General features: G+C 37.2%; 1 protein-coding gene and 1 long non-coding RNA gene across 2 annotated transcripts; one reads left to right on the top strand and one right to left on the bottom strand.

Annotated features, from left to right (window-relative positions):
* On the top strand, positions 1-3,595 carry LOC140233002 (uncharacterized). Its single transcript, XR_011901518.1, has 3 exons — positions 1-153; positions 1,567-1,697; positions 2,493-3,595. It is a non-coding gene; the product is annotated as an uncharacterized lncRNA (long non-coding RNA).
* Positions 3,596-5,353: 1,758 nt separating this feature from the next.
* LOC140233013 (b(0,+)-type amino acid transporter 1-like) lies at positions 5,354-25,755 on the bottom strand. Its single transcript, XM_072313120.1, has 11 exons — positions 25,299-25,755; positions 22,511-22,759; positions 21,235-21,360; positions 20,658-20,763; positions 11,514-11,558; positions 10,267-10,390; positions 9,609-9,712; positions 8,467-8,563; positions 7,768-7,920; positions 6,219-6,387; positions 5,354-5,484 (listed from the first exon to the last, which is right to left on the bottom strand). Exons 1-11 carry the CDS (start codon positions 25,582-25,584, stop codon positions 5,354-5,356), a joined length of 1,590 nt encoding a protein of 529 aa, XP_072169221.1. The 5' UTR covers positions 25,585-25,755.
* Positions 25,756-27,089: the final 1,334 nt, after the last annotated feature.

Here is a 27,089-nt window from a genome sequence, read left to right as displayed (position 1 = left end):
TTGCATCGTTAGAAAGCCAAAACTCTAGCGAACATTTTGATAGCAGTCTCGTTTGGGCTCAAAAATAAAACATTTTCGCTATTTGTCTTCAAAGTGACGGAAATTTTGTGAAACGACGCGGACTCCGAAACCGGCTTCCACTGTTTCTCTACGGTACGTGTCCGTATTACGTCACTTTATCGTTATTTTTTAGTTGTGCGACGCAGTGCCTTCTGTGCGACTGTAGTCCCGTACATAAAGAACCATGGGGGATTATTAAATCTAATACAGCTGTAACTAGTCAGTGTAAAATTTTAGATAACACACTGTCAGTTGTCTATTAAAAGTCTAAACACCGTAGAACGGAAGTTCTACACACTTGTAGATTAGCTGTAAGTGTAACTGGTAACAGTAACCTACAATTTGTAGGTTGCACTCGTAATTCGTGCATGTTTGTTTCTGACTTGCATGAAATATCTATAGACTACAGATCTAAGGCTTGTTGAATACAGTCAAAAAAAAAAGTTGTAAATTCAGTAGGTTGTAGCCGATACTCTTGAGTCTTATTAAAAAACCCATCAAGTTTATGTAGGGCTAGGGGGCCTAGTTAAATGTTTAAATTTGTGGAAGTCCGGTAAGATAAAGAATGCAAATGGTAACTTTTAAAAAAGTTTTTGGTCTGTCTGTTTATTTCATACTATTAATCTGCGCATCGCGCATGCCTTTCTTTGAAGTTTGATCTACAGTTGTACAAGATCTACCCACCCACATGTGATATTTCTTACAGTGCTATAATTATCCATGAATCATGATCAAGCAAAATAAAGTAGTAGTACTAGTACCAAGAGTTATTAATCGTGAATTACATGTGGTTCAATCGTAAAAATTGTACGGTCCTTGGCGTAACATTTTCTTAGAGTTAGACCATCGGTATCCGTCTCTTCACTGTGGGATTCTTAATAAATTACTGACATTCATCACTGTCATTGGGACACGTACAGCTGACCATACATGTCCCAATGTAAGATAAGAAGTCTGTCGTGAAGAGACAGATACTGTCGGTCTAACTTTTTTTGGTACCTCACCAAATGATAGTTTCATCCCAATCGCAACAAACAAAAATTGTTTTACGTTAACTTTTACAAAGTGATATATACCACATATAGAAGAAGAAGAAGAAGAAGAAGAAGAACTGAATGTACAACTGTAGTAAAGGCACACGGCTGGGCCTACATGTACAAATGTAGCACATTGATTGACTGTTTTCAGAGTTTATTTTTCATCAAATTAATTTTTGTTTTATTTTCCTGGCTGTACACAGGTTGTGATGTACAAACAGCTGTACACTGTTGTCGCATTGCATCTGTTCAGGCTAATGTGTACATGTAGACCTTGGTTTTCAATTAGGCTAACTACAAGTACGTCCGCGTTAAAAAATTTTAGGGTGTCTACCCGTCAATTCGAAGCTTTAGGCTATCATTGTACATTTATATAACTATTAGAGAATAGATCAGTAACCATGGTAACTGGAATCTATCATACATTGTATTTTGATTGTTTAACATCTTCTTTCTGAATTCCTTGCAGTCAAAATACTGGACATTCAAGGAAAGTTCCTGGCTTCGAACTTCATCATGTAGCACATTCCACTTACTGAGTCGGTTCCCAGAAATGCAGAAACTCCACTGTGGGATAGCTCCTTCAAGCAAAATGACCGAGTAAGTAAATTCATGTTCTGATCTTTCTTTTTTTCCTCCTTTCTTTCTTCTGCAGATTTAAGTCCCTCCTTCAGACTCCAGTTCTGAAGATTCTTGCAGTAGTCTGGGTTGTCATATGAAGATATAATATTTTTAACGCTGTATAGTGTACTACTCCACCTGGGGTTTTCACCCTGATCTTCACAAGTAGTGTTGTTCATCTTTTAATGTCCTATGTACAATTTGTACGCACACTGTATGTAAAAGAAAGTCTATAGTACTGTAAGGAGATGTCCTTAAAAAATGAAATAAAATAATTATACTTTTGTAGGGTTTTGTTTGTTTTTGCATGTCAACATTAATGTCCATAGCTCTTGAAGATGGCTGGTACCATTAGCATAACAGTAGGGAAAGGGGGTGTCAACCCCCCCCCCCCATCATTTTCCTGAATGATACTCACTAAACAAAAGGGTAATAATTCTGACATTTGTTGTGTGTGTGTGTTGGCGGGTATTGAGCAAAATCCTGTGAGAATTTATCTCTCTCTTTCTGTCTTTTCTGTTTTTGCTTTTCTTTTTCTTTTTTTTTTCTTTTTTTTTGGGAGGGGTCCAATCATTTGCACTGGAATTTAAAACTATGAAATTCATTAAAATCTTTTCCTGAAATATAAAATTTGTTCTTTATCTTTGCTTGTATAGCATTTATAGATTCATTGAAACATTTTTTTTTTGGAAAATATTTTTCTTGAGTTTCTTTGATGTTTAACAGTGCAGTCATGATGTTTATTTTCTTTCCTTTTCTGCATTTCTTTTATAGATGGCTGAAGGTTCACATCTATGGTGTTTCAATGGTACAGAATCTGGAACTGGATCGAAATGATGCACAAGTATTTGTTACCCTGGAGCAAAAAATCTCTTATTTAGTGGAAAAGATTGAACTGTGTGACATTGACACTAGTGGAGGTGATGCAGCACTTTTACGCGTATGTAGGTACAAACAGCCTTTCGTCAAGTGTGCGGAATATTGATAGACATTCTTCTCAGAAGTTATATAACTTAGCACATGAAAAGTACCCAACAACAAAAATCCTTTTGAGTGGAATTCTTGCCAGGTTGGGCTGTGATTGTTTGCACGATAGATACCCGGGTTTACCGGTACATATGATAATACGTTGCAACCAAATTGTTCAACTGCTCTTGCATCAACTTGTGTAAAATTTTACTTTGTTCATTACAGCAAATACAAAGGCTGTTCATGAAAAGGCAACCTTTAGGAAGCGTGAAAGAAGAAACTTAAAACAAAATCGCAAACTAACAAACAAACAAAAATGGAAAAAACGTAAGAGTGGCCGGTGAAGAAGGATGGCCCCTCTTCTAAAGCCTCCCGATTTCCAACTCAGCCACCCAACCCCTTCAAGGGGTTTACATCCCGTATGAGTACAACTGTATATTTCATCTGGAGACGGATGCTGACACAGTAACGGAATGTGAGACAGTGAAAGAAAGTATGTGTTTGTTACACTTTTCCTGTTTAAGCCATTGTAAAAATAAACATTCTTGCTTTTAATCATTTGCTATGTTTGAGAAGATTCTATAGGCACCCACAGGTATGCCTGTATAATGTACAAAATATAAGCCAGAAGTCCGTTTCAGTAAAGTTAGATATAATATGTACATGTACAATGCACATTGAGCTTCCTAAAAATGCAATTAACATTATCAAGATTTCATTACAAAAGTTTACCGATTTTGAAAAAATGTTAGTTTTCTAAGTGTTGCATGATTAAGCAAAATGATAAGTGCATACAGTATTTTGGTGCATTGTATTTGCATTTGATTTTTTTTTTTCTGAAAGAGAAGCAGTTATTGGCACAATGTATGTGATTTTGTTTTCACATATATTATTAAACATAAGTTATGTTGGGATTCATGTGTGCTGTCTCTATGTTATTTTGTGATGATTGGAAGGACTTGCTTCTTGTGTTTTGTATGAGCATGTTTCTTTTGGGGAAAAAAGTGTGTTGCATGTCTCCAATGCAGAATGAGAATATCAGTTTGTATGTTGATAAATTCCCTGAAGACTTCGACCACCTCCACCGCCAGCACTACCTGGTATAGGCTTATCCCTTCATAAACTGTACATGTACCATCAAATGTTATTATTCACAAATGTACATTGTATAATGTGTGACAAGGATGTGATTATATTTTGCCCATTTAAAGCTGTGTATATTTACAGTCACACATTTTTATTTAAGTATAATCTCAATGAAATGATCTACATAGATTTTTTTTTTCTAATCAGCGGTTGAAATTTAGAAGCCTATTAATAAATAACAACAATTCAACAAGCAATATAACAAAGAATCACAACTATCAAAAAAAGAAGCTTGTCAAAATTCAAGACAAACAAATAATTATAACCAGAATACAGTTCCTATATACATGTGTAATTTGAAGAAAACTTGTTTAATCAACACATTGAATAGCACAGCTATGCTTGTTCAGTATTTTCTCAACTACGGTAGTCGTCATTAACTCGATTACAGGACAATTAGTTACCCTTGTGTGTGTGTGTGTGTGTGTGTGTGTGTGTGTGTGTGATATGCATGCTTCTACCGAATTTGATATGTTGTTTGTTTCTTGTGCAGATGTGTCGGTAAATTCCCTGAAGATGCTAACCATTCCCCCACCGACTCTGCATACCGGTACCATATAACTCATAACAAACGATTCATTCACAAAAAGTATAAAAGTCTGACAGGGTTTATAACCTGTAAGTTTTATCTTGGCCACTGTTAATTTTTGTGTAGAATCAGAAACCCATTTTAACTAGATATATCAAAACAACAATTACATGGCAACACTTGTATCTTGTCAACAAGTCGTGATGTACACGATCACACGACCAAGGCCGAGCTATACAGTAGGTATGGCCCTCTGGTAGTGCAACTGAACAGCACAATTTTCAATATGTGGGACTGATGTAAGTTTTTGTGGACGTGAGTCATTTTCTCTCATTTACGACAGTGATATAAGAAAAAAAAAGACAGAAAATATCATTCTGATAATTGTTACACAAAAAAGCAACAATGAACAGAATTTGAAGCGATTCTAGCGTTTTTGGAGTGCTTCGAGTTGCCCTCGTTCATTCAGCAGAATCGCCATGCCGATGATGTCACAGCGCGGGGTTGTGATTGGCTAACTAAGGTCGTCTGCGACTTCGCCAAGTTTTGAGCATTTTTGGATGTGTACATGGATGCTATTTTGCTGGATCCTGACCCTTCTACAAGCAATGGTTAAAAAATAGTGGTATTTCTGAAAACCTAGATAAATTTCGCTTCGAATGATGTATGATTTTAGTGGGCTCAGAAGCAAATGATATTGAAATATACAGTCCTTTCTCAATTTTTGATCTTGTGATTTTGATCTCACTTTTATCCTCCATTTACTATATTTTTCTGAGTGAGGAAAATTTTTATTTTTACATGTCTAGTACATTTCGTCCTTAAACATAAAGATGCAAAAGAAATCGTTGAAAAGCATTGATTAGTCATGGAAATATCGCAGTTTGAAAAGGGGATGTTTTCTTCGGTTCGAGACGTCATGTGAAGGTCACCGCGACCGCGCTGAAAATAAAATAAGCGTCTTTTCGGAGGCCTGCCGGTTGACTGTTTGTTAGTCGTCACCTCTTTGAGAAGTCTCCTCTTGCACGCTTTCGTTTTCTGGAGCCTTGTCGAGTTCGGCGAAGTCGAGGACTTGGGTAGGAACCAATTCGAACAATATTTGGCAGTATGCAGTGAAGTATGCTGTGAAGGAAAGACAGGAAGGCAATGAACACAGAGCCATTTAAAGTGCATTAATTAGTGAAATCATGTAGTCAAGAAAAGGCGTCGGTGGAAGTGGGTCCTTCCTCCCTCCCCCTTCCCGCTCTCTCCCTATCTCTCTTTTTCTCTCTTTCTCCCTCTCTATCTACCTATCTATCTATCTATCATTCTCTATATCTCCCTATCTCTCTCTTTCTTTCTCACACACACACACACACACACACACACACACACACACAATTTAACTTCACGATCTCTTTAACAAGACATGATACTTAAACACACAAATTTCGTGAATACAATAGTTTGTTGACAACGCAGTCTAGGGAGTACAAATGAAAGTGCTTCTTATTTCAGTCTGATCATGGTTCTGCGAGAAAAAAAAATCAACCCTGAGGGAATGGTTGATATCAGTTATGTGTTTATATTATTAGTTACTGATGGTTGTTGTTGTTTTCGTTTTTGTTTTTGATTTTGTATTTCCTGAAGGGCTTCGTCCATGAGTGTGTTATATTCGAAGACATCTATGGTCTCTCCAGGAAGTTGAAATTTCAACATGGCAGACATCGTTGTATTCTGTCGAATCGGAAAGGGGGGGGGGGGTGAGGTAATCGAACCTCAGTGATTGCATTGTCGTGATACATTCTTTCCAAACATTCGCTACCTCATGAAATCAATAACTAAGTGTGAACGTTTATTTTCTAGTTGACACTCACGCATGAATTTCGGCTGGTACTGGTAATAGACGAAGGGAAAGTAAAAGATGAGACCGCCAACCATGAATATTGCTGCGAAGAGGAACTCGAGTGCAGGGTCTTCGATGATAGGCGCAATGACGAAGTAGGCCGAAGCGATTAGCATGAGGACAGCTGCCAACCAATGCACCTGACAAGACAAATAAAAAAAAATACAAATCTTAGTATTGTCCTATTACAACGTCCTCACAAACCATAGCGTTCATCAGGGAGGTGAAACATCACCTCCCTGCGTTCATGCATCATTTCGAAATCAAAGTTTCACTTAAAGGACAAGTCCACCTTCATAAATATAAGGATTGAGAGAGTGCAATAATATTAGTAGAACACATCAGTGAAAGTTTTAGGAAAATTTGACAATCCGTTCAAAAGTTATGAACTTTTAAAGTATCTGCGCAGTCACTGCTGGATAAGAAGACTACTACAGTGTATGATGTCACATGCGTACAACGATATAAGGAAAATAAAAAGAGAATTTCACAAAACGTTACATTTTGAATAAAGTGCAAATTTCTTCTACTGACGATTTCTTTTCTCTTACTGACGTATGTTAAGGGCAATTCTATTCCCCCTGCCTTCTGAAAGAGAGAAGTGGAGTGTTCTTTTGTTATGCGAGAAAAATGGAAATATATTGAATTTTCTTTATTCTTTCTTTATAACGTTGTACACATGTGACATCACAAGTTATAGTAGTCTTTTCATCCAGCCGTGACTGAGCAGAAACTTAAAAAAATTCATAACTTTTGAACGGATAGTCCGATTTTCCTCAAACTCTCACTGATGTGTTCTTCTAATATTGCTGCATTTACCCAACCCACATGTCTATGAAGGTGAACTTTTCCTTTAAATAGTGATTACCGTGTGCTTGAACTCATTCTATTCGTCCTATGATATCTGTAATATTGCTCCCTAACTTCGCCTTACACATGTCCTTCATGTTCCTGTTTCTGGAGGGGAAAAAGAAAATAAACAATGGTTATCTCCCTGTACATTAAAAAAAAAAAAAAGATCTGCATCGGAATAGATCCTTCAGCTCATCTGATCATAAATATCGTTCAGCTGCTGTCGTGTAGCAAAATAAAAAGTACACCTTTGCCAAGCCCCTGGGTCAAGAGGGACACCGCGGATACAAGCATGAATTGTCCAGGGAAGTATAAGCACTCTGCAGAACTCGAATTCGGGACCTCCGTTTTAAAGTCAAGAGTTTTATCACACTACGCCACAGATCCATCACATTGGTCTTCCTTTCTCACTGATAACATGCAGCAACTAACACATCCATTTTTATAGAACACCAAACCTAATCTTAATCTCAACACGTTCATATCATATCAGCGATAAGTCGGTCTCACTTCAAGGTTTCTGAATTTTAGTGTACCTGTGAAGTTGCATTTGATTTAATGTCGAAGGTTCACTTTGATTTTTACCAGCATTTGATTAGTAAAGATACATCAAGATACCAGCTCAAGAAAGACGTATGTGTCTTGATCTCTTTCCCCACCCAACTTACCCTGTAGGGTCTGTTCCACTCTGGGTGGGTGTACCTCAGTACCAGGAAGGCTAGAGAGGTAATGCCGTAGAAGAACCAAGAAGCAAAGCTGAAGTAGTTGAGCAAACTGTCCAAATCGGTTGGCAGAGCCAGCAGAATAATAGCTATCACAGACTGCAGACAAAATAATGAAAGATCGTGTGAACCGTCTTATGTCCGATGGTGTATTTACGTTTAGATGAGTGCATAATGTGATGAATGATAGTGACACCTCCACTTTGCATTCTTATTTTGTTCCTTTCTAGCGACATTTCCCAAAGAGAACACTGATGTCTTCTTGACTGCATGTATAGTCATGTTTCTGGGACATTATCAAGAAGCAAAGCCAATGTCTTCATGCGAATTTGTGATACGAGTAAAAATTTTATCAATAATGTGTGTTTGAAAAGTCATTATGTAATAATGATATTGTGCTGTAAATCTTGTCTTAGGGATTATTTACAGTATGGTAACACTTGTTTTCTATAAAGAATAAAGTTATGAATTGTATGTATATATATATGTATATATATATATATATATATATATATATATATATATATATATATATATATATATATATTATATATATTATACATAATATATAATATACGTGAACAGGTCTAGTATAGTTAATACGTTAGCATCCAGAAGAGGATTACGGAGTTGCATGACACATACCACCACTATAAGTGAAACGACAGGAGTGACCCGCTTGTACTGGGCCATAGAGAGTACTTCCGGAAAGTGACCTTCCTGGGCCACGGCGTACGCCAACCTGTACATACGGGTATGGTCCAGATCAAAGGGTGTTAGAAATTTCTGCATTTGAGAACTTTTCAATTGTTTTATCCCTTTAGCTTCTCAATAAAACTTGTATCTCTGCCCCCCCCCCCCCGTCTGTCTGTCTGTGCACCCCCCCCCTCTCTTTCTCTCTCTCTCTCCCTCTTAAACTGTATTGTCTGTTTGGCTCTTTATTTGTTTCACTTGCTGTTATTAATTACTTTTAAACGTTTTATGTTTCAGGAAATCACACCGAATACAGATTCATCTTTGAAAGCACTATCCCATGATCAAGTCACTACTTATTTCAAACATTCAAAGGCCAGTGTGCCAATGATTTAAATCCCAGAGACGATAGACCTGAAGAATAGGTTATTGTTCATATATTCCAAGGTAGGGGTTTGGATGTTTTCTGTACTTAACCTGTAACTTTGTAACTTAGGACCCATTATCTCACTGACTTGTACAGCATCACTGCAAAGCACTTGTTGATGTTTTCCTTCTTTTTAAATCACTTGGAAGGCATCACTGTCCAATACATCATTTGACCAATCAAATAACTATTAAGCTCTTGAAATCAAAGAACCTCTAATAAAGCCAGAGAATATCAGCCTTTGCTGACACCTTGCTTATTCCAGTAATAATTGGAATGCTCATCACAGTAAGCCATCATTCTTTCTGTCACGGCGGCAGGTTGCCTGCTAAGAGCAAATAAATTATGTGTGAAGTCCGCGAGACAAGATCTTCGCCAAATAAGATGTCAGAAGAAAAATTCATCTTAGCTCATTTCTATTTACATTTGTGATAATATATGTTGACAAAACTTGGGCTTAATCAAAACTTAGGAGAGATCAAACACGTCGTCTGAATGAACTTTACACCTGCTGTGTTTGGTGTTCCTATTCGATTATTAATTGTTGTTCTTCTTATGCTTCTGATTAGCCTTGTACGTCCACACATTACCATGAAAGCACTGTATTGTATTTGGTAAATGAAGGCAAGAAATGACAGCAAATAGTGAGAGGAATTAACGAATTTACCTGGATGAGATGTAGGAGACCCCGTTAGCAGCACCGAACGTTGACATGGCAACGGCGATCGGAATTAAGATGTAGGCTCCGCCCATGGTTTGCAGAGCAAACGTCTTCCAGGATAAATGAACATAATATGGTGTGAGTTGATTCTTGTAACGGCAAGGACTTCAAAGCATCCTGGCATGGCGCGTCTTGTTTTTATAATTATTGTCACTATACATTTCAGGGGTTTTATAGCGTACATGAGGTGCTACAACAGCTTAAGAATTGTCTTACATGATGAAATGATGAATACATGAGTTACTAACATCCAAAAAGTCTTCACATTATTGATATTTGCCTCATGTCTGTCAGACGAACTTCTCCTGTACCAGACACTAATACGACGCAAATACGTCATTCTTAGGTATAGCATTCTCTTGACAGTATCCCATCGATACGATGTCATATATCAGCCACAATAAAAATCATGCTAAGCCTTATTCTCATGGCTTTATTTGAAGCAATAGCTATTCAAACTGTATTTAGCTTCCGCAGTTAATACGTCTCTCTGTGCAGAAGGGAATGAGAGTGTTTTAACACACAAATACAATTGTAGTTCAAGACGTCAGGACATTTATCATCTGAGCCTTAATATACGATCGAGGACTGCCTTTATACTTACCACAGCAACAGCGTCTGACTGCATGAGTTGGTCTGGGCTGAGAACGGTGAAGTAGGCAATATTTGTCAGGATGTAGACCACTGTGGTGACTGGAAGACCAAGCAAGATGGCCAAGGGCAAATTTCTGGAAGGAATTTTATAAAAAAGGACAAGTAAATTTCATATTGATAATAATAATGATGAGATAATGACAATAGAGTTATAACAAAATAATGATACTAGTAATACTGTACTACTAATGATGATTATTATGATAATGATAACAGTAATAACAGTAACAAAAGCAATATTGATGATAACATTGATAATAACAATAATTAACAGATAAACATAAATAAGAAGAACAGGAATAGGAAGAGGAAGAAGGAGAAAAAGAAAGCAATAAAAATGCAAGCAGTCATGATTATGGTGATGGTTAAGTGTAATGTAGTGATAATAACGAAGATAACAACAGTAATGAAAAAGGAATCGTCATTATCATCACCATCATCATCATAATCAATATCATTGTGATTTCTTGATATGCTTAACAACTTACAGTCCCCATGCCTGTTGCTCATATATATATAAAAAACTAGACATAATTTAGGACAATAATAATTATTTAGATATTTTACATTCATTCCGTTTGATACTAGAAAGTTTCCCCAACAAGCTGACGATGTCCTGGCTCTGAGTCCTTCAGGGTTCTTTTCGAGAGTTTGGCATACTATAAAATTTTGGTTAAGATCTTAGATGATTCTTCATTCCACGCAGATCTATCAGTTCGCCTATGACCAAAATGATATGAGTGGAATCTGTCTTCAGAGTCCAATATGTAAAATGTGAGAGAATGATTTTGCCTTACATAATATGATCTTCATTTCTTGAAAGAGAGCAGAGATTTCATAAAACTTGATAAACAGTATGCAAACCGTTTGTAACTCACGTCAGAGTGACACATATTTTAAGAACTGGAAAAACAAAGACCGAGTATCAATGATACAAGATAAGGTAGAAAGTTTGTATATATTTAGTTTCTTCTCATTTCAGTTCGCTTTTCTTTTTCTCAAATAAAGGTGCAACGCTGTTAATGAATATGTTTCGTCACTTTGAAGCACATTTCATAGCAATCGAGGAAACGACGAAATGAATGAGCTTCATACACAGATGCAAGCTTAATTCTTTCCGTAAAAACCTGTAAAAATATGACGTCACATACTAGAAAGACTTAAATATATAAGAAGACGGAATCAAGATTGATATACCTTTCTGGGTTTTCCATTTCTTCAACTGCGAAGTTTAATGTATTCCTGTACAGAAAACAAACAGTAAAGAAAAAACAATGTCATAACATTAATCTTGTTTGATTACCCCTACGTATAACGATTCCTACCACTGCCGCCTTTGCCTCTTTCTTTCTCTTTAGTCACACTGCCCCGTTGCTGACACTACAGATGGGGTGCTTTGTGTTGCTGTGTCCTAACCACAGGGCTTCCTAAACTTCACTTTGACTGTTCATTACATATACTTTCTGACCTTTTACACTTGGTCATAAAATGTCGGGGTGTGGGCAAACTTTTTTCATGTTCAGGTACGCATGACAAGGAGAAGCTGCAATAATCTGTTATGGAGTTGATTTGAATTGCATGTCTTTGAACTCTTTGGCACATTACACCGAAGACACAGATAAGTAGATAATAAGAAGATAAGTATGTGTGTATGTGTGTGTGTGTGTGTGTGTGTGTGTGCGTGCGTGAGCGTGTATGTGTGTGTGTGTGTGCGTGTGTGTGTGTGTGTGTGTGTTTGTGTGTGCATCTTCTGCTTGGTTTTGTCTTGTATTTTGTTTTGTTTTTTGTATGGTCCTGATGCATTGTCTTAATCGCCTGTATAGTAGACTGCATTTTTTAGTACAAATGTCCTACTTGGCACAGATGTTCCCTAGGGCAATTGAAAAATTTTCATCTAAAGAGACACTCTGTATCTATGCAAATAAGCCTTAATTTGCATAATTTATGCAAAAATACATATACAAATTATAGGTTTTCCCGGCCAATTTCGCACTTTTGTTAGTCCATTTGATAAAAGGTTCATTCAATTTAGCAAAAATCCTCGTCACTGCACATTCTGTCATTCAAAATTGCAACTTGTTCGTTCAATTTAGCACTTCGATCAATGAAATTCGCACATTTGCCTTTCGAATTCGTAAAACGGGCATTCAAATTGGCACGTGCTCTTCAGTCATTCAAATTCGCCAGCACTGGCGGAAAATGGTATTTCAGTCATTCAATTTCGCGTATGGGCAGTCAAATTCCAAACATGTTCATTCAAATTGGCGTAATGTTATTTCTATTTAGAAAAGGTGAGAACCGTGATTTATGCGTATTTAAATGTGAATTTTTGTTTCATCCACACACTGTCAAGTATATAGTAAAGGTATCTTTGACCCTAAATAACTCAAGTTTGTTGTTCTGTCACGCCCCTCTTCTTTCATACATGTTATCAGAACTATACATGCACCAGTACCATAGATCACTTCACTTTCTTATGTCCAGCCATGGCAGCACGAGTTAGATACAGGCGTATATCTCAAGAAGACAGGGAAAGAATCATAGAAGCATTTGAGGGTAATAACCTTGACAAATTGATGGCTAGAGCTGATCCACGAACTTTATTCCTAATGATGATTAACGCAATATAGCATCCACCAAATGAAAATAATGAAACATACAGATGAAAGAAGTAATCACGATGTAAATTGAAACCGCCTTCTACCAACTAATGTCAAAACAAACTTAAAATTAATGTATCTGTGAATGAAATAATGCTATCGAACATCATAAACAATACACATATTTTGAAAGTACTGTTGCAAAGGTTATATCAGAATAAAGAATGAATACGAAAATATGAAATGTTATGATGCTTGCAAACAATACCTATGATAAATGAAAATGAAAAAAAAAAAAGGGAATGGAAGCCTAAATGTGTCTGCTAAATTGACTGCAGTAAATGCGACATTGGATGCCCAAGAATGAATTCGAATGAACGAGCGCAGCGTGTACGTGATCACGTAACTATATCATGCTAAATTGAATGAACGATTTGCGAAATGGTGCTTGTCTTACGAATTTGAACTGAAAAAGTGCTGATTCGAATGATGTTAAAGGTAATTTGAATGCTCCAAAATGAATTTGAATGAAAAGATTATAAAATTGAAATACCGATCATGCCATCTAGGCTAAATCGTGCTATAAATTGAATGCAGCAATTAGGAATTGGACTGAAAAAAGTGCGAAATTGGCCGGGAAAACCTATATCAAAAAATTTATGTGCATGCAGCAGAAATACCTAATTTGGTAGAAGTATTCTATAGAGTATGTGGAAACAATCCCTGCAAAAATTGATTTCATACCTATGTAAATAAACATAAAATTTGCATAATTATGCAAGTTATTGTGCAAAAATCTGCATTTTTGAAAGAATTTCTAATCTATTAAGCACTGGATCTTGTAGTACAAAGTTTGAACCTGGGATGGATGTCCCTTGGGTCAAAAACAAATGATTCATCTAAAGAGACAAACTGTCTCTATGGAAACAACCTGTTATTTGCATAATATGCGTATCAATACCTATACATAGATAATCAGAACAAACAAAAAGCAATCATGTGACAATGTCTTAAATCGCTTTGAACCTGATATCCAAAAAGCTAATAGAATAAGACAATATTCTCGCAACAACACTCTTCAGTTGCTTAAATTGTTTCCATATTATTTCATTAACTTATGCATTTCATGCATAAATTATGTAAATAAGTATACAAGACGTAAAATTTCGAAACATATTGATCTTCAAAATCATTTTTACTATCAATTTTCCCTCATTGCATAAATGCTTTGCAGAGTGGGAAAAATAGCAATCGATAGTGACACTATAACAGTATAATAGGGCCTACCATGGAGGTACCTCCATGGGCCTACATAGGAACAGCACTGATATATGCAAATCGGAACAATATTTGTTTTTTCCTTGCAAACAGTACACAACTGAGGTCATGGTTAGAAAATCATTACAAAAAAACAAACAAACACTATCATAGTGAAAGTGTGAATTCTGATTTTCATTGTATTTTGTAAGCAACCAAGCGAATAAGAGGCTTTTTACATCAAACTTATTTTAAACTTGTGCAAATTATGTGGATGCAAGGGTATCTGCACCCATTAAGAACTTACAAGCTTGAGTTTAAAAAAAAAAAGTCTGTTTCTGGAAAAAAAAGTTCCTTCAGTATACTACGAGCTGCTATGGCATGGAAACTGTGCTAGGAAATTTATACACAATAACATTGTGATAAGGCAATAATTTATGCACAAATTGTCATGTGAACAATATGGGAGATGTTATACTTTAAGTCAAATAATCATAGTCTCTGACTTAAAATCAGTCAATTTCAACAATAAATCAAAGCAGAAATAGTATGTTCATAGCCATAAAAGAGTATATTAGATGGCCTCTACAATTTATAGGATGGGATTTGTCAACAGATCGTCACATGCTACTGTTTGCGAGGATCGTAAATGTCATATTCTCCCTGGTTGTGATTGTTTTCCCTTGGGATAATGACTAACTCCGTGGCGGTCCAAAGAATTTTATATTCCACCACATACCAGCTAATACCTGTACAGATGATCATGACCTACATGATCTTGAAGCTTTTTCCAAAAATAATTCTGTTAACTGTTTTTGTGTAAAGATGTCAGAGGTTACAATTAAAAAAAAAATACACAGGTAGAAATGTAAAAGATAAGAATGTCAGAGGTTATACATGTGTGCATAAAAATTAATTTTCATGCGACCCATATATTAAATGCATTGACGGTGATGACTATAGTATGTCACTGATTTCCATGTCCTTTCCTACTAATCAAGAGGAAACAAAAACACTTGATAATCAACAATGGAATCACTGTCAGGTAGGACATGCACAAATATTTACTAAGTTTCATGATACCTTGATTCACAAGAAAAAGTGAAAAATTGCACTTTCATTAGAGCTTTGACCTTCTGGCAGGAAATTTCCCAGATAATCTCCATTAAATAATACATGTATATATTAAGTTTCATTGGAAGAATCCTACAAGCATTGCATAAATATGAGGGAAATAGTAAAATGTTGAGGGCCCAATTGACCTTGATCTTTGACCCCTGACCTTTGACAAATGACCCCTGCCAGTACCTTGAACCATTTGCGAGATACGAAAAAAAAGTGAAATCTTTACCTGACCTTTGACCTCTTGACCTGAAACTCTCTGGAGAATCTTATTTTGGTAGTACATGTATGCAGTCACTAAGTTTCAAGAAAATACCTACAGGTATCGCATAAATATAGGGGAAATAATGAATTTTGAGCATTGACCTTGAACTTTTTGACCTTTGACCTCTTGCGGATTTCACTTAAAAACTGCTTAATTATTTGCCCCATCATACGTCATCCTTGGACCAAGTTTGGTGAAATTTCCTTAATCCAGTCTTGAGTTATCGCGTTAACTGATAAAATTTCTTAAATCGACCTTGACCATTGACTTCTGGTACATTCGGATATCAATATGCACAATATGCTAATTAGGTGGTATTTGCATTGAGAAATAGTGTTTTGATATTACAAACCACTTCCTTTTGACTAAAGGATATGCATACTACTTTGGTAGTTTTTATCATAAAATGCAGTTCTTAGACTGTAAGAAAAACTTTAAAGATAATGTTTTTACTTTACTTTCTTTAGTAATTATGTAAATTAGCTGGTAATGATGGTTCAATTGTTCAAATTCTTTTCTCATTTTGTTTCATAGAGTGTTTCTAACGGGTTACATCTATCTTGGATGAGATTTAAGGGGGTTTTCATTGTTTACAAATCAATTTGTATAACTTGCATAATTATGCAAATTCTATGTTAATTTACATAGGTATGACATCAATTTTTGCAGGAATTGTTTCCACATACTCTATAGAATACTTCTACTAAATTAGGTATTTCTGCTGGGTGCACATATATTTTTTGATAATTTTTATATGTATTTTTGCATAAATTATGCAAATTAAGGCTTATTTGCATAGATACAGATTGTCTATTTAGATGAAAAAAATACCGAGGAACATGTGTGCCAAATAGGACATTTGTACTATAAAATGCAGCGATCGCCCCTTTTTTCGCCCTTAGCAAGCCTACTAGTAGATATCAATGCTGCGTTAGACTTTGGACTAGAATGCATATCAGCCACGAAGTCACGGGTTGATTGTGCTGCCTTTTTCAAGTATAAGTCTTTGGTTACAAACTCCTAGATTAGAACGCTGAGATGATAATGCTACCAAAGTATTTTGATATGAAGTACATGAGTTTTGAGGCGTCTCCTAAAATTCACTTAAACCATTCCTTTCAATGGTCCAAGGTGCGAGCACGCCCCTTTCAACAATCTGATGCATCATGGGAAACGCCCATGTGGCTTCATCTGCGTTAGCTATCAATGGAGTTGTTATTGATTTTACTGACAAGCCACCAACAGACAAACATACAAAGCCGACGGATAAGCTGGACTGTAAAAGGAAACACAAATCCCCCATCTAATTCGACGTCCAAGTCTACTTGACTGTTGTTTCTGCTACTTTCTTTTTCCTTTTAACTGCTCTATTCATACAAGTTGGTACAATATAGGTCTACGCATTATGAATGTATTATATCATACAGTGTAACAATTTTAGTAATAAATCTACAATTATTATCATTATCAATTAATAACGTCATCCCTGTCGCCGTTGTCGGCTTCGTTCTCTACTGCTGCTATGGGAAAATATTTTTGTGACAGTGATGAGGATTCTGTGAAAATGATCTCAGAGTGATCTTAGAAGTACGGTGAAAAGCAGTCTCGGTTTAGAAATTGTCACAATAATGATGTAATGATTGTGGTACATGTATGTATCTTCCTCGCCCAAAACCACACATCATTTGAAACGCATTATAGATCTATAATTGATTGGTTGCTCGATAGATATTCATTAATAGTACGTGTATCAATAAATCAAATGATAACATGATATACATAGGATAAAATACTCTGATTGTTTTTGCAGTTGCTTATGAGGTTTATCATTCGTGCACATGCGCACTCAGTCTGTAAGAAAGCGGCTGCTTTCGGACCATTTAACCTTCGACCGGTTAACGCCAAGTCATTATCTCGCATAACTGTAATTACTGGATTGCTCTGAATATCAAAATAAGATAGATAAGAATACTGTGTGTCATGCAAGGTCGTGTATAGATTAACCTTCTTGTGTCAAGCACCATTCATATGATAATATTTCCGAAGGTCCATCGAACACTGCATTATCCACAGTAATGAATTCATTTGCCGGCAGATGGCACGTTTACTGAAATTTGTTTAGAGCGCACACAGAAATATGTTTGGGCGTGTCTACATGTTATATCTCTATTACAGTATAAGGTTAAATCATAATCTCTTATTTACAAGTATTGATAGCGATGTACATTCTACTACGTGAAAGAAATGCATACAACGTGCACTGCTGAAGAGCTCTTCTTTATCATGAGTTGAAGTCTGTTCAGTGGTATTGTTATACACAGGTTCATTTTGTAAAACAAGGTGATGTTTTGTGGCATGTTGTCTACACTTACATCTGGTTCAGAAATCTGCTTTTCCGTCAGTGATTGCTAATTATATTTCCTTTTTTTCTCCCTCTCTCTCTCTTTGACATAATACGTCACTGACTGCTGTTATAGATCATTATATTCAGCTTAGCAAATTGATGAATCGCAGATAAACATGCATGCGGCAATAAAAGAACTTATGTGTGCCATAATTTCTATATCTGTTTCTATATCTGAATAATTCTGTGGGGGGGGGGGGGATGAGGGGGTCATTTTTCCACACGTTCAACATTCTGATAGTCATTGGAGAGTCTTGCGAGCATTGGTGATTGCCACGTGATGCATACTGTGATAAGGCTACGGTCACAACTCAGAGCGGCGACCGACCGATTTGTAGCCTGCTCGGTCGCTGCTGAAATTTTGGCACCGCTCAGCAGTTTTTGGAGATGCTTAGCAGGCTGTAAAATCCTAGCGATGACCGAGCAGCGTCCTGTTGATTTCCCATCGGTCACCGATCGATTTCAGTAAAATTTTGGCGAAATGTGGGGATCTGCAACGAGCAGAATCCGAGCAGTCACCGAGCGATGCCCCATCGGCAACTGGACAATCTCCCACCGGCCACCGGCCGATTTTTACGAAATTGCTCAGCGACCGACGGGTGATCGATAGGTCATCTACCGGTGACCCGTAGGCGTACCGGCGGCCACCCGCCGGTCTCTGCCGGAAATTTCTCACGAGCTACCTGTGTTTATTAATGTTCCTATGTGATTTGTGATGTGTTAATTAATTAATTAATTAAGAGAAAACTTGAGGCAAAACATCTAATAGTTAAATTATCAACTAACAAAACTCCGCCATGTGATACCACAGATAACTAGTAGTTAGGAAATAAAACAAAAGAGAGGAACACCCAAGATGGAACAAAGATTAGAATAGATTAGAATTTTCCAAAATATCTTTTTTGCTTCTATATTTTACAGTATTTTCTATTCCTATTTGATTTCATATTCTAATTTTCACCATCTCTTGTTATTCATTTCTTCTTCGATCAATAGGCATTTAATGAATGATAAGGTAACCAAACCATATTTTACTACGTCAACATATCGACACTAACTTTTAGCTTTCATCTCTTTTGTCCCGAAGTGGTTGCCTCTGACTTCAATGTCCCTCATGTTGGTTGCCGAGATGTTGAGATGCTGATATGTTGGTGGGGTTTCCTTGCCTCTTATCCCTCCCCTTGCTTCTTCCACATTGCGCTAGATTATCTTCTCCATCTAGGCCCTAATTTCCTTCAGTGCCTCTGTCATTTTTATCTTAACATTTTTAGTCCCCAAATCGCTGGACGGCGACCGCTCGATCTATTCTCTTGGTTTTCTTCTGTGCTGTTGTCATTTTTGTCTCTATTATTTTTGTTCCCTAAATCGCTCGGCAGCGACCGCTCGATTAGGTCAGTACCTGGGCGGTTCCTGCTCGGACACCGAGCGTATTTTGGGCAGCGAGTGAAAACTGGTCGGTCGCCGCTGAAATTTTAACTCCGCGTTAAAACTTCAGCCGACCGACCGATGCCCTAAAAATCAGCGGCGCCTGGTCGGTCACTGGTCGGTCACCGGTCATTCTCCGACCGGTTTTAGCTAAAAACTCGCCGACCGGTCGCCGAGCAGGCTGATGAGTGGGGGTTGTGACCATAGCCTAACATGGGTACACCGTTACCAAGATTTCATTATCCTCTTTTAAAGTGTTATTAAAAGCATGCCAATTAGTTTTGTTCTTAGCTTATATCAATGTCGTGAATGACTTACTAATCAAATTAAAGAATTACAAATCGTCTTCATAATGGAAAGACACGCAGGTGATCTTTGTTTTAAGAATAGAGATAAATTGACCGTCCCTATTGCATCTTTTGTTTTGTTATAGTTCGCAAGGAGTTCGTTTTTCTTGCAGAGCCACTGAACCACCATGCCTAGGCTGCATCATTTATCATCTTCCGTTTAAACAGAGTAAAATGCTAGTCACGAAGATTATTAGATTTTTCCTCATTTCGAATATCAGACGCTACTGCATGTATCTACTGATCTAGTCGCTGTGTGATGTCATTTGTGATGTCATTGTTTCAAATCAGTCTGCGGTTTTTGATATCAAGGGCAGATTTGACCTCGCAGAGAGGGTTGTTTTGAATGAAGTTGGTGGAATCAAAGCGATGCATTGCGTGAAAATTTGAGGTTAATAGCTCAAGCGTCATGAAGGTCTCGAAAGTTTGAATGATAGAGAGTTGTCTGATGAGATGTCGTTTGGGGAACCAGAAGCAGCTGTATGTTTTTCTCTTTTTTATTTCATTGCATGGAAATCCTCCTAAGTTGTCCACATGTTATGCAAAAATAGATAAATAAATGAATGAATAAAATGAATAAACGATTCTTCTTGAATCTGTCTGACAGTGCATGGTAACTGAAAAAATCTGGTGTAATCATTATTAACATTGAATAAAATGATATACAGGGGAAATGCGGTATGAAATTGGTGACATTTTATGTACAAGACGAATAGCAATTTCAAGAAAATTATATTATCACTGTCATGAAGGGGTATATAACCGAGACGAATTTTTTGAAGTAGTTCAATGATTTACTGACATTTATGTGGCTATTTAACCCACTGAAGCTTTGTCTGATTTCGCTCAAGAAAAAACGTATTTTTTTCTGTTGTTTCACTATACATAGTGAAGTATAGAAATTGTTCCATTGTGACATACCATCCATCGTACGACCAGAGGCCAGCGTAGAAGGCGAGTCCATACGCCGCGACATTTGTTGCTGAATTGTCAAATGACGTTTTGGGATCCAAATATTCCGTGTTTCCTGCATGGAAATGAAAATCTTAATTTTTAATATTTTTTTTTTCATGTCCATGGCCATAAAGACACACACACACACACACACAAACAAACATTCTCTCTCTTTCTCTCTCTCTTTGACTCTTACTTTTGAAAATATTAACGTAGGAGTTGATATGGGCATAACTGATGGTGACACGACGTTTGTTCCTGTGAAGGCTGCTCCGATCTGATTTTCTCTAAGGACTAAGGGTTAGGTCGCAGGAACAAATGACATGGAACCAAGTCTGATAGATCACAGGTTCTTATCGAAAGCGATAGAGTAAGCTTGTTCTTAATATTCTTCACACCCCGCGATTCAACGATAATAACATTACAAATCAAACATGCATGTTCATGAAACGAAATCTAAAGAGTGCATGGAAAATAACAGCATTTCACTCGATGCAGTATTGCAATAGTGCATCATTCTGTCAGACACTGCTAATCGACTGACCTTGTCCCATCTCGACGAAACCGAGAATGATGATGACGATGAGAGCGAGGAGTTTGGCCACGGTGAAGATGATCTGGACTCTTGCCGCTGCCTCAAGACTGTAGCAGTTGATGACGCAGAGCAAGACTGAAAAGAGACAGACAGACAGACAGACAGACAGACAGGTGGACAGAAAGATAAAGAGATGAATAGGGAGGAGAGAAATGTTATTGTGATGCACACATTTTTCTTACAGAAATATTGCATTTAAAAAAAAAGTTTGATATTTATGATAATCATGTTGATGTCTGCACATCTAACATTCCTGGTCCGGACCATGGCACCCTGGTAGATATGACAAATTACAAACTCAAGAGCAGGAATAGAGATATTTCGAAGGTCGTATCATAAGCAAATTTTGCATCAAATCTTGTTTGTTTACAACATTTTCTTTCGGGTACGTTGTTAGATGTGGAGGTTAAAGAATAAAAGAGGACAGGCGAGTCCAACTCAGACCCACTGCCTGCGTTGAGCTTGTCGATGGGTTAATTTTGAGCGAATTTGAGTTAAAGGCATTATCTACCATTTGCAGATGAAACAAAAACTCGGCTATAGCGTTTCAAAGTAGTTCTAAAATGTGAGTTAGGGATAGAAACAACCAACGTAAAATTGTTATTCAGTATAACCAATCTTAAGTATTTTAAATATGCAAAATGTGAACAATATTTACAATAGAATTTTTGCATTATGGTTTAATGGGGTGGGGGAGTGATATCTCGTTACATTTTAGGCTTTATTGCGATTTTTTTAGCATTGAAGGATGTTTTGTGATACTACTGACCTACACATATGCATCAAATGTGATAACTCGAACATTTTTAAAAATACCGCTGCCAATGTACCTTTAAAATTTATTGTAAAGTACAGTACATTTAAAGTTCATTCTGAAGTTTTATGTCATACTCAACTATTATCAACAACCATGACAACTCAACAACAAATGTTCGGTATGTAATTGTTATTATTATCATTATTTTTTTTCTTTCTCTTTTTCCTCTGAAAACAGTTTTTATTAAGTTGTACAAACACAATGGAAATGAAAATATAATGTCATTCTATCGTCCGAAATTGTATTAAAAAACTTATGATGTCTTATTATTGTTCAAGAGTCTACAGTTCCTTCAATTTTATGTGTTGCAAACATGTCACTTAGTTTTGTTATTGTCCTTGTACTTTGCCTACTTGGTGAAAAAAAAAAAAGATGGACTAATATTAACAAAATGGAATTGATTCTCACTTATGCAACATCCAGCAAGCATCTTATCAATTCCCGCTGGGGCTCCGCACGGATCGCCTTCGTAGATGGGCGCCACGATGTACTGGCCGAAGGTGAGCGAGATGATGGCCAGGCCAGCTGGACGGATGACAGTAATGCTGACCCAAGCGAACACGAAGGCAAGTGAGGAACCAAATGTGGCATTGAGGTAGGTGTGCTCTCCCCCAGACTTGGGCAGCATCAGACCCAGCTCGGCGTAGATCAAGGCACCTGTATATCGAAGAGGTAATTTCAGTGATCCGTGGTTATCATTTTGAAATTGTCTCTTTCCATTTAAAACAACAACAACAACAACAACAACAACAACAACAACAACCCCAAACGAAAGAAGAAATAGAAATGATCACCTTTTATTGAGTTATAGACACACTCTCCTAAAATGTCACAATTGAGGATGACAAAATTCATTCTTTTGTATTTTACTTCTCTAACACTATACAAATTTGTGATGCAACAACGACATCCTCAATCTGTTCATATTTCCTTGACGAGCGGTCCATGACATTCGGTATACTTGGTAATTACAAAATATGTCATTGCAACCAATGTTTCTGTTTTGTGGAAACGTGTAAAAGGTAAAAATACATGTCCTAAACTGATTTTAGTCCAATTTGCATAAACATTCATCAATTAATTGTTTCTTTTGTTTGATTTCACTCAAATGATACTATCTTTGTTTTTCAATTAATCATTACAAACGTATAGAACGATAGATTACAAAAAGAGTAAGGCGGTGACATGACTTATCACACAATTCAGCCAAATGAAAAGTAGTAAGACACACCCAAGGCGAAGGAGAACTTTACGAACACATTTTAAGACAAGGATGATTTCGAAGGGCTAAATGTGCTCAGTGAAAGGTGTGGTCCCGCTGAGAGGAGAAGGAGGGAAGGGACGTCATTGTTACCGAGATAAAGATATTACTGCTATCCTCTCCGACTGATAAAGCATTATCGCACCATGTACTAAAGATTGCAATTGACACTGTAGGTGTCTCGGAATTAGTACTTGATATGACTCATAACACCCTTAACCAAGCCTTAATTTATTCAACAAGTTTACCACTTGCTTTACCGAGCCGGGCGAATTCAACAGACATTCGCGGAAACATCACCTATATACCGAGAAAATCCTTCCTTTATGTTTGTTTTTTTTTTTTTTCTTCGGTGAGACAACTCAGACGCGTTTTTAGCATTTTTTAAATTATCATCCTCACTCGCACATAAGGAATTTGTACTTCTCTTTGTGAAACTCTATCCTGGTTGGGTGGGAAATGTGATCTTGTCAGTGTTTATGGTAACAAAGGTCCATTTTGCAAAAGAGGGCTAACAAACCACAGTGAATGAACCTATCGTTCAGATATTTAATGCAACTTAAATAAACTGCATACAATTTTAAGCCAATGAGACAGCCCCTATAAAAACTGATCGCGGATAATGTCTTAAATAACGATTTGATTTTTACACGTATCCTGAGTACAATGACAAACATCAGACAATGCAAACATAATGTGGGACTTACAGAACTTAAAATGTCCTCATTGATAGTATCCTATACTTCACATCAGTGGAACAGGGAGTTATGCATAATGTGTGTACATTAATGGGGAGAAAAATAAAGACGGCCGCATTAATAAGTAGAACTAACACAAAGTTCAAAGTATTTGATTCATTCCGAATATGCTGCGACATAATATGGCTTTAGCTAAGAATGAAATGTGATCTATTGTTCTTTACTCATTTCGCACAATACAGCTTCGAAATATTAATTCGTTTGATTCACTAGATTTGACATCCCCTCTCAATTTACCGAAGAAAAATCGAGTCCAATGAAAATCATCTCGCACGTCTGAATAACAGGCCGAATAATGATTAATTTAAGATCTCTCAGATTGCAAAATGTTACAGACATTACTTAATAATTGTCAGTCAGTTAGCATACGACAGGCTTATGATTCCACCATGGTTCCCAGTTTTATAGCATTGCAAACATTGTTACTTTTCGTGCCTGAGAAGAAGACGGTCATCATGGTCATTGAGGTTTTCGCCTCTCTCAATAGATTCAGGACAATACAAATCCAGACTGGACACAGTTAGGCCCCACATGACTTCCCATCTTCAAATGTTAACTGATTGATATGAAAGAAATACTGCACTGGACACTGGTTATAAGCGCTGTGTATAGAAATGACCATCTTTCCGGGTCGCGGCCCGTGCAGAGCGTACAAAAAGTACAAAGTGGAGTACGTCTGGTAAGTCCGGTTGGTTTTATTTCGATATTGTTGTGGGTTTTTTTTCTCCAAGTAAAATAACAAACGGATAAAAAGTGAGCAAGAAAAAAATGTACAAATCAATATAGGATTGTCTATTTTGTAATGATACTCCGTGAAAACAGAATATACAGAGAGATAGCAGCATTGTAAATTGCATATTGAAATCATACGTAAACAAGGGAGAAATCGATTCAGGACCGTCATCATATAAGGAGCTTGAGTCGGATTTGGCCCAATCACACACATTTGAATTTGAATTTATTTATTCAGCATAAAAACAACAGAGAAAGACAATGATGAGCAATCATGACAGACACAGAGAAAAAAAAACATAACTTTGGAATACATAAAGCTGAAGGGAAGCAGCCAACGAGGAATTAAGTTTCCTTAAAATCTGGCCGACCCAGACATTTCATGATAAACAGTCACATTTAACACTAGTCGTATATACTTAGGCCCTTATGTCTGCCAACGCACCTAGCAAAGCAACAATACCGCAGACGAACCAAACGACGAGACTCATCCCGACACTCTGTGTCGATGCCAGCACGCCTTTGGGGGACACGAAGATACCCGAACCGATCATCGAGCCGACAACGTAGGCGAAGGCGCCGACCAGGCCTATACCCCTCTTTAGCTGTACCCCTTGCTCCCCATCACCCGTCGCCGCCACATCCTTGTCGGACAGGTCGACTTCGTCGCCTTCGTCGACTTCGAAGGCCTTGTTGACGGAGCCCTGTTTCCGTTCTTTCAATTCCGTCATCGTTTTATAAAGATATCAAAGAAATGAGTGAGCAAACTACCGTGGACTATATCCCAGTAAGACACCTGTATCGAAATAGCTTGGCCGTGGTCAAGTCACAAAATGTTTCCGTTTCGTAACGGTGGGGATGTATTCGCCTGTCTCTCTCAAAGTCAGCGATATGATTGTGAAAATGAGAACCGCCTCCCAGCTGCATCTGAATCCCTTCTACCCACTATAGTCCGAACTTTGTGCGGCAGATTGCCTTGGCGTTTACTCGCTGCATTGTGGTTACACCATCCATCCAAAGTTCAGCTTTCGGAGATGAAAACAAAGGTACACATCCTTCTACACCTATGAACTACTGAAGAGTATTGTTTACGCACGTCATTATCCTACATCGATAACTATGGCATTGTTTGTAGGCGAGCCGGAGCAGAGACTGTGATAAGGTCGACTATCTTAAGTAGAACTTACTCTTCACATGGATATTTGCGAAGAGGCATGATTATTGTACTGATTTTCATGAACAATATAAAACATCGATACAAACGTCAGCACAGTCGTCGAAACCATTCGTTTTTACCTGGTCAAATAATTTTCACGTCTTAATAAAGTCCGACATAGAACTTTATTGCCTGTTGTTGCTTTTTTTTTGCATTCAAACTACAATTTTGCTTTATATATATATATATATATAAATATATATATATATATATATATATATATATATATATATATATATATATATATATATATTCAAACCACAATGGGAGTCGATATATTTATGCTGTAATTTTTGTAATCTATCATGATTCAAGCTATAATGATCACAATCAACTCCTCTTTCTCGTTAAAAAAAAAAAATCTATTCTAATCTAGCTCCCCATACACCTCTCTCTCTCTCTCTCTCTCTCTGTGGAAGGGGATTTCCTATAAAAGAATATAACAACGTTTGAATCTCTCCTATCATCGTGGCATAAAACATGTCAAACTTTTACTAATGCTTCCCTTTGCTTCGCAATATTGTCCGATTTTGAGTGATTTATTACATGTCGAATATTGCAGTTTGCAGAAGTCATGTGTCTTTGTGATGACGTAAAACAACTCCTTTGTGTCAGGAGCGAATTAGTTTCTCTCCGACACATCCCCCATCGTCTTCTGGGAATGTAAGTGTTACTTTAAGTGGATCATATTACTTAAGTACTAAGATTGTGACGTTATCGTTGACCTTCTCCAGTTGTAAGGACGAGAGGAAGAATCCGGTCAGAGTCGAGTGTCATTAACCTCGTGAGGTACAATTAGGCCTATGGGGGGGGGGGGGGGGTGGTCGGTCCCTGCGTCTGACCGCTTTCTCAAGGTCAGTTGGGTATAAGATCGTGGACCTCTACTCAGTATTCCGAGCAAAACCTGAGGAAGCTGTTTGTATAAACTGATGGAATATTGATATCAGAAGAAAAAAAAAGAAAATTAGAGACTAAACAGTTCGACATTATTTTGTCAGCAAAACAATGGCATATGATTCT

This window comes from Diadema setosum, chromosome 9 (genome assembly GCF_964275005.1).
Source record: "Diadema setosum chromosome 9, eeDiaSeto1, whole genome shotgun sequence".
Taxonomy (NCBI): Eukaryota; Metazoa; Echinodermata; class Echinoidea; order Diadematoida; family Diadematidae; genus Diadema; species Diadema setosum.
This window is presented reverse-complemented; position numbering and strand designations above follow the sequence as displayed.

Coding starts and splice junctions, on each gene's coding strand:
- LOC140233013 (XM_072313120.1), bottom strand. CDS start 25,584: ATGACGGAATTGAAAGAACGGAAACAGGGCTCCGTCAACAAGGCCTTC. Junction 11,559..20,657: donor CTCTGGTCGTACGATGGATG/GTATGTCACAAT, acceptor TTTTCTGTACAG/GAATACATTAAACTTCGCAG. Junction 7,921..8,466: donor TCGTTTCACTTATAGTGGTG/GTATGTGTCATG, acceptor TTTTGTCTGCAG/TCTGTGATAGCTATTATTCT.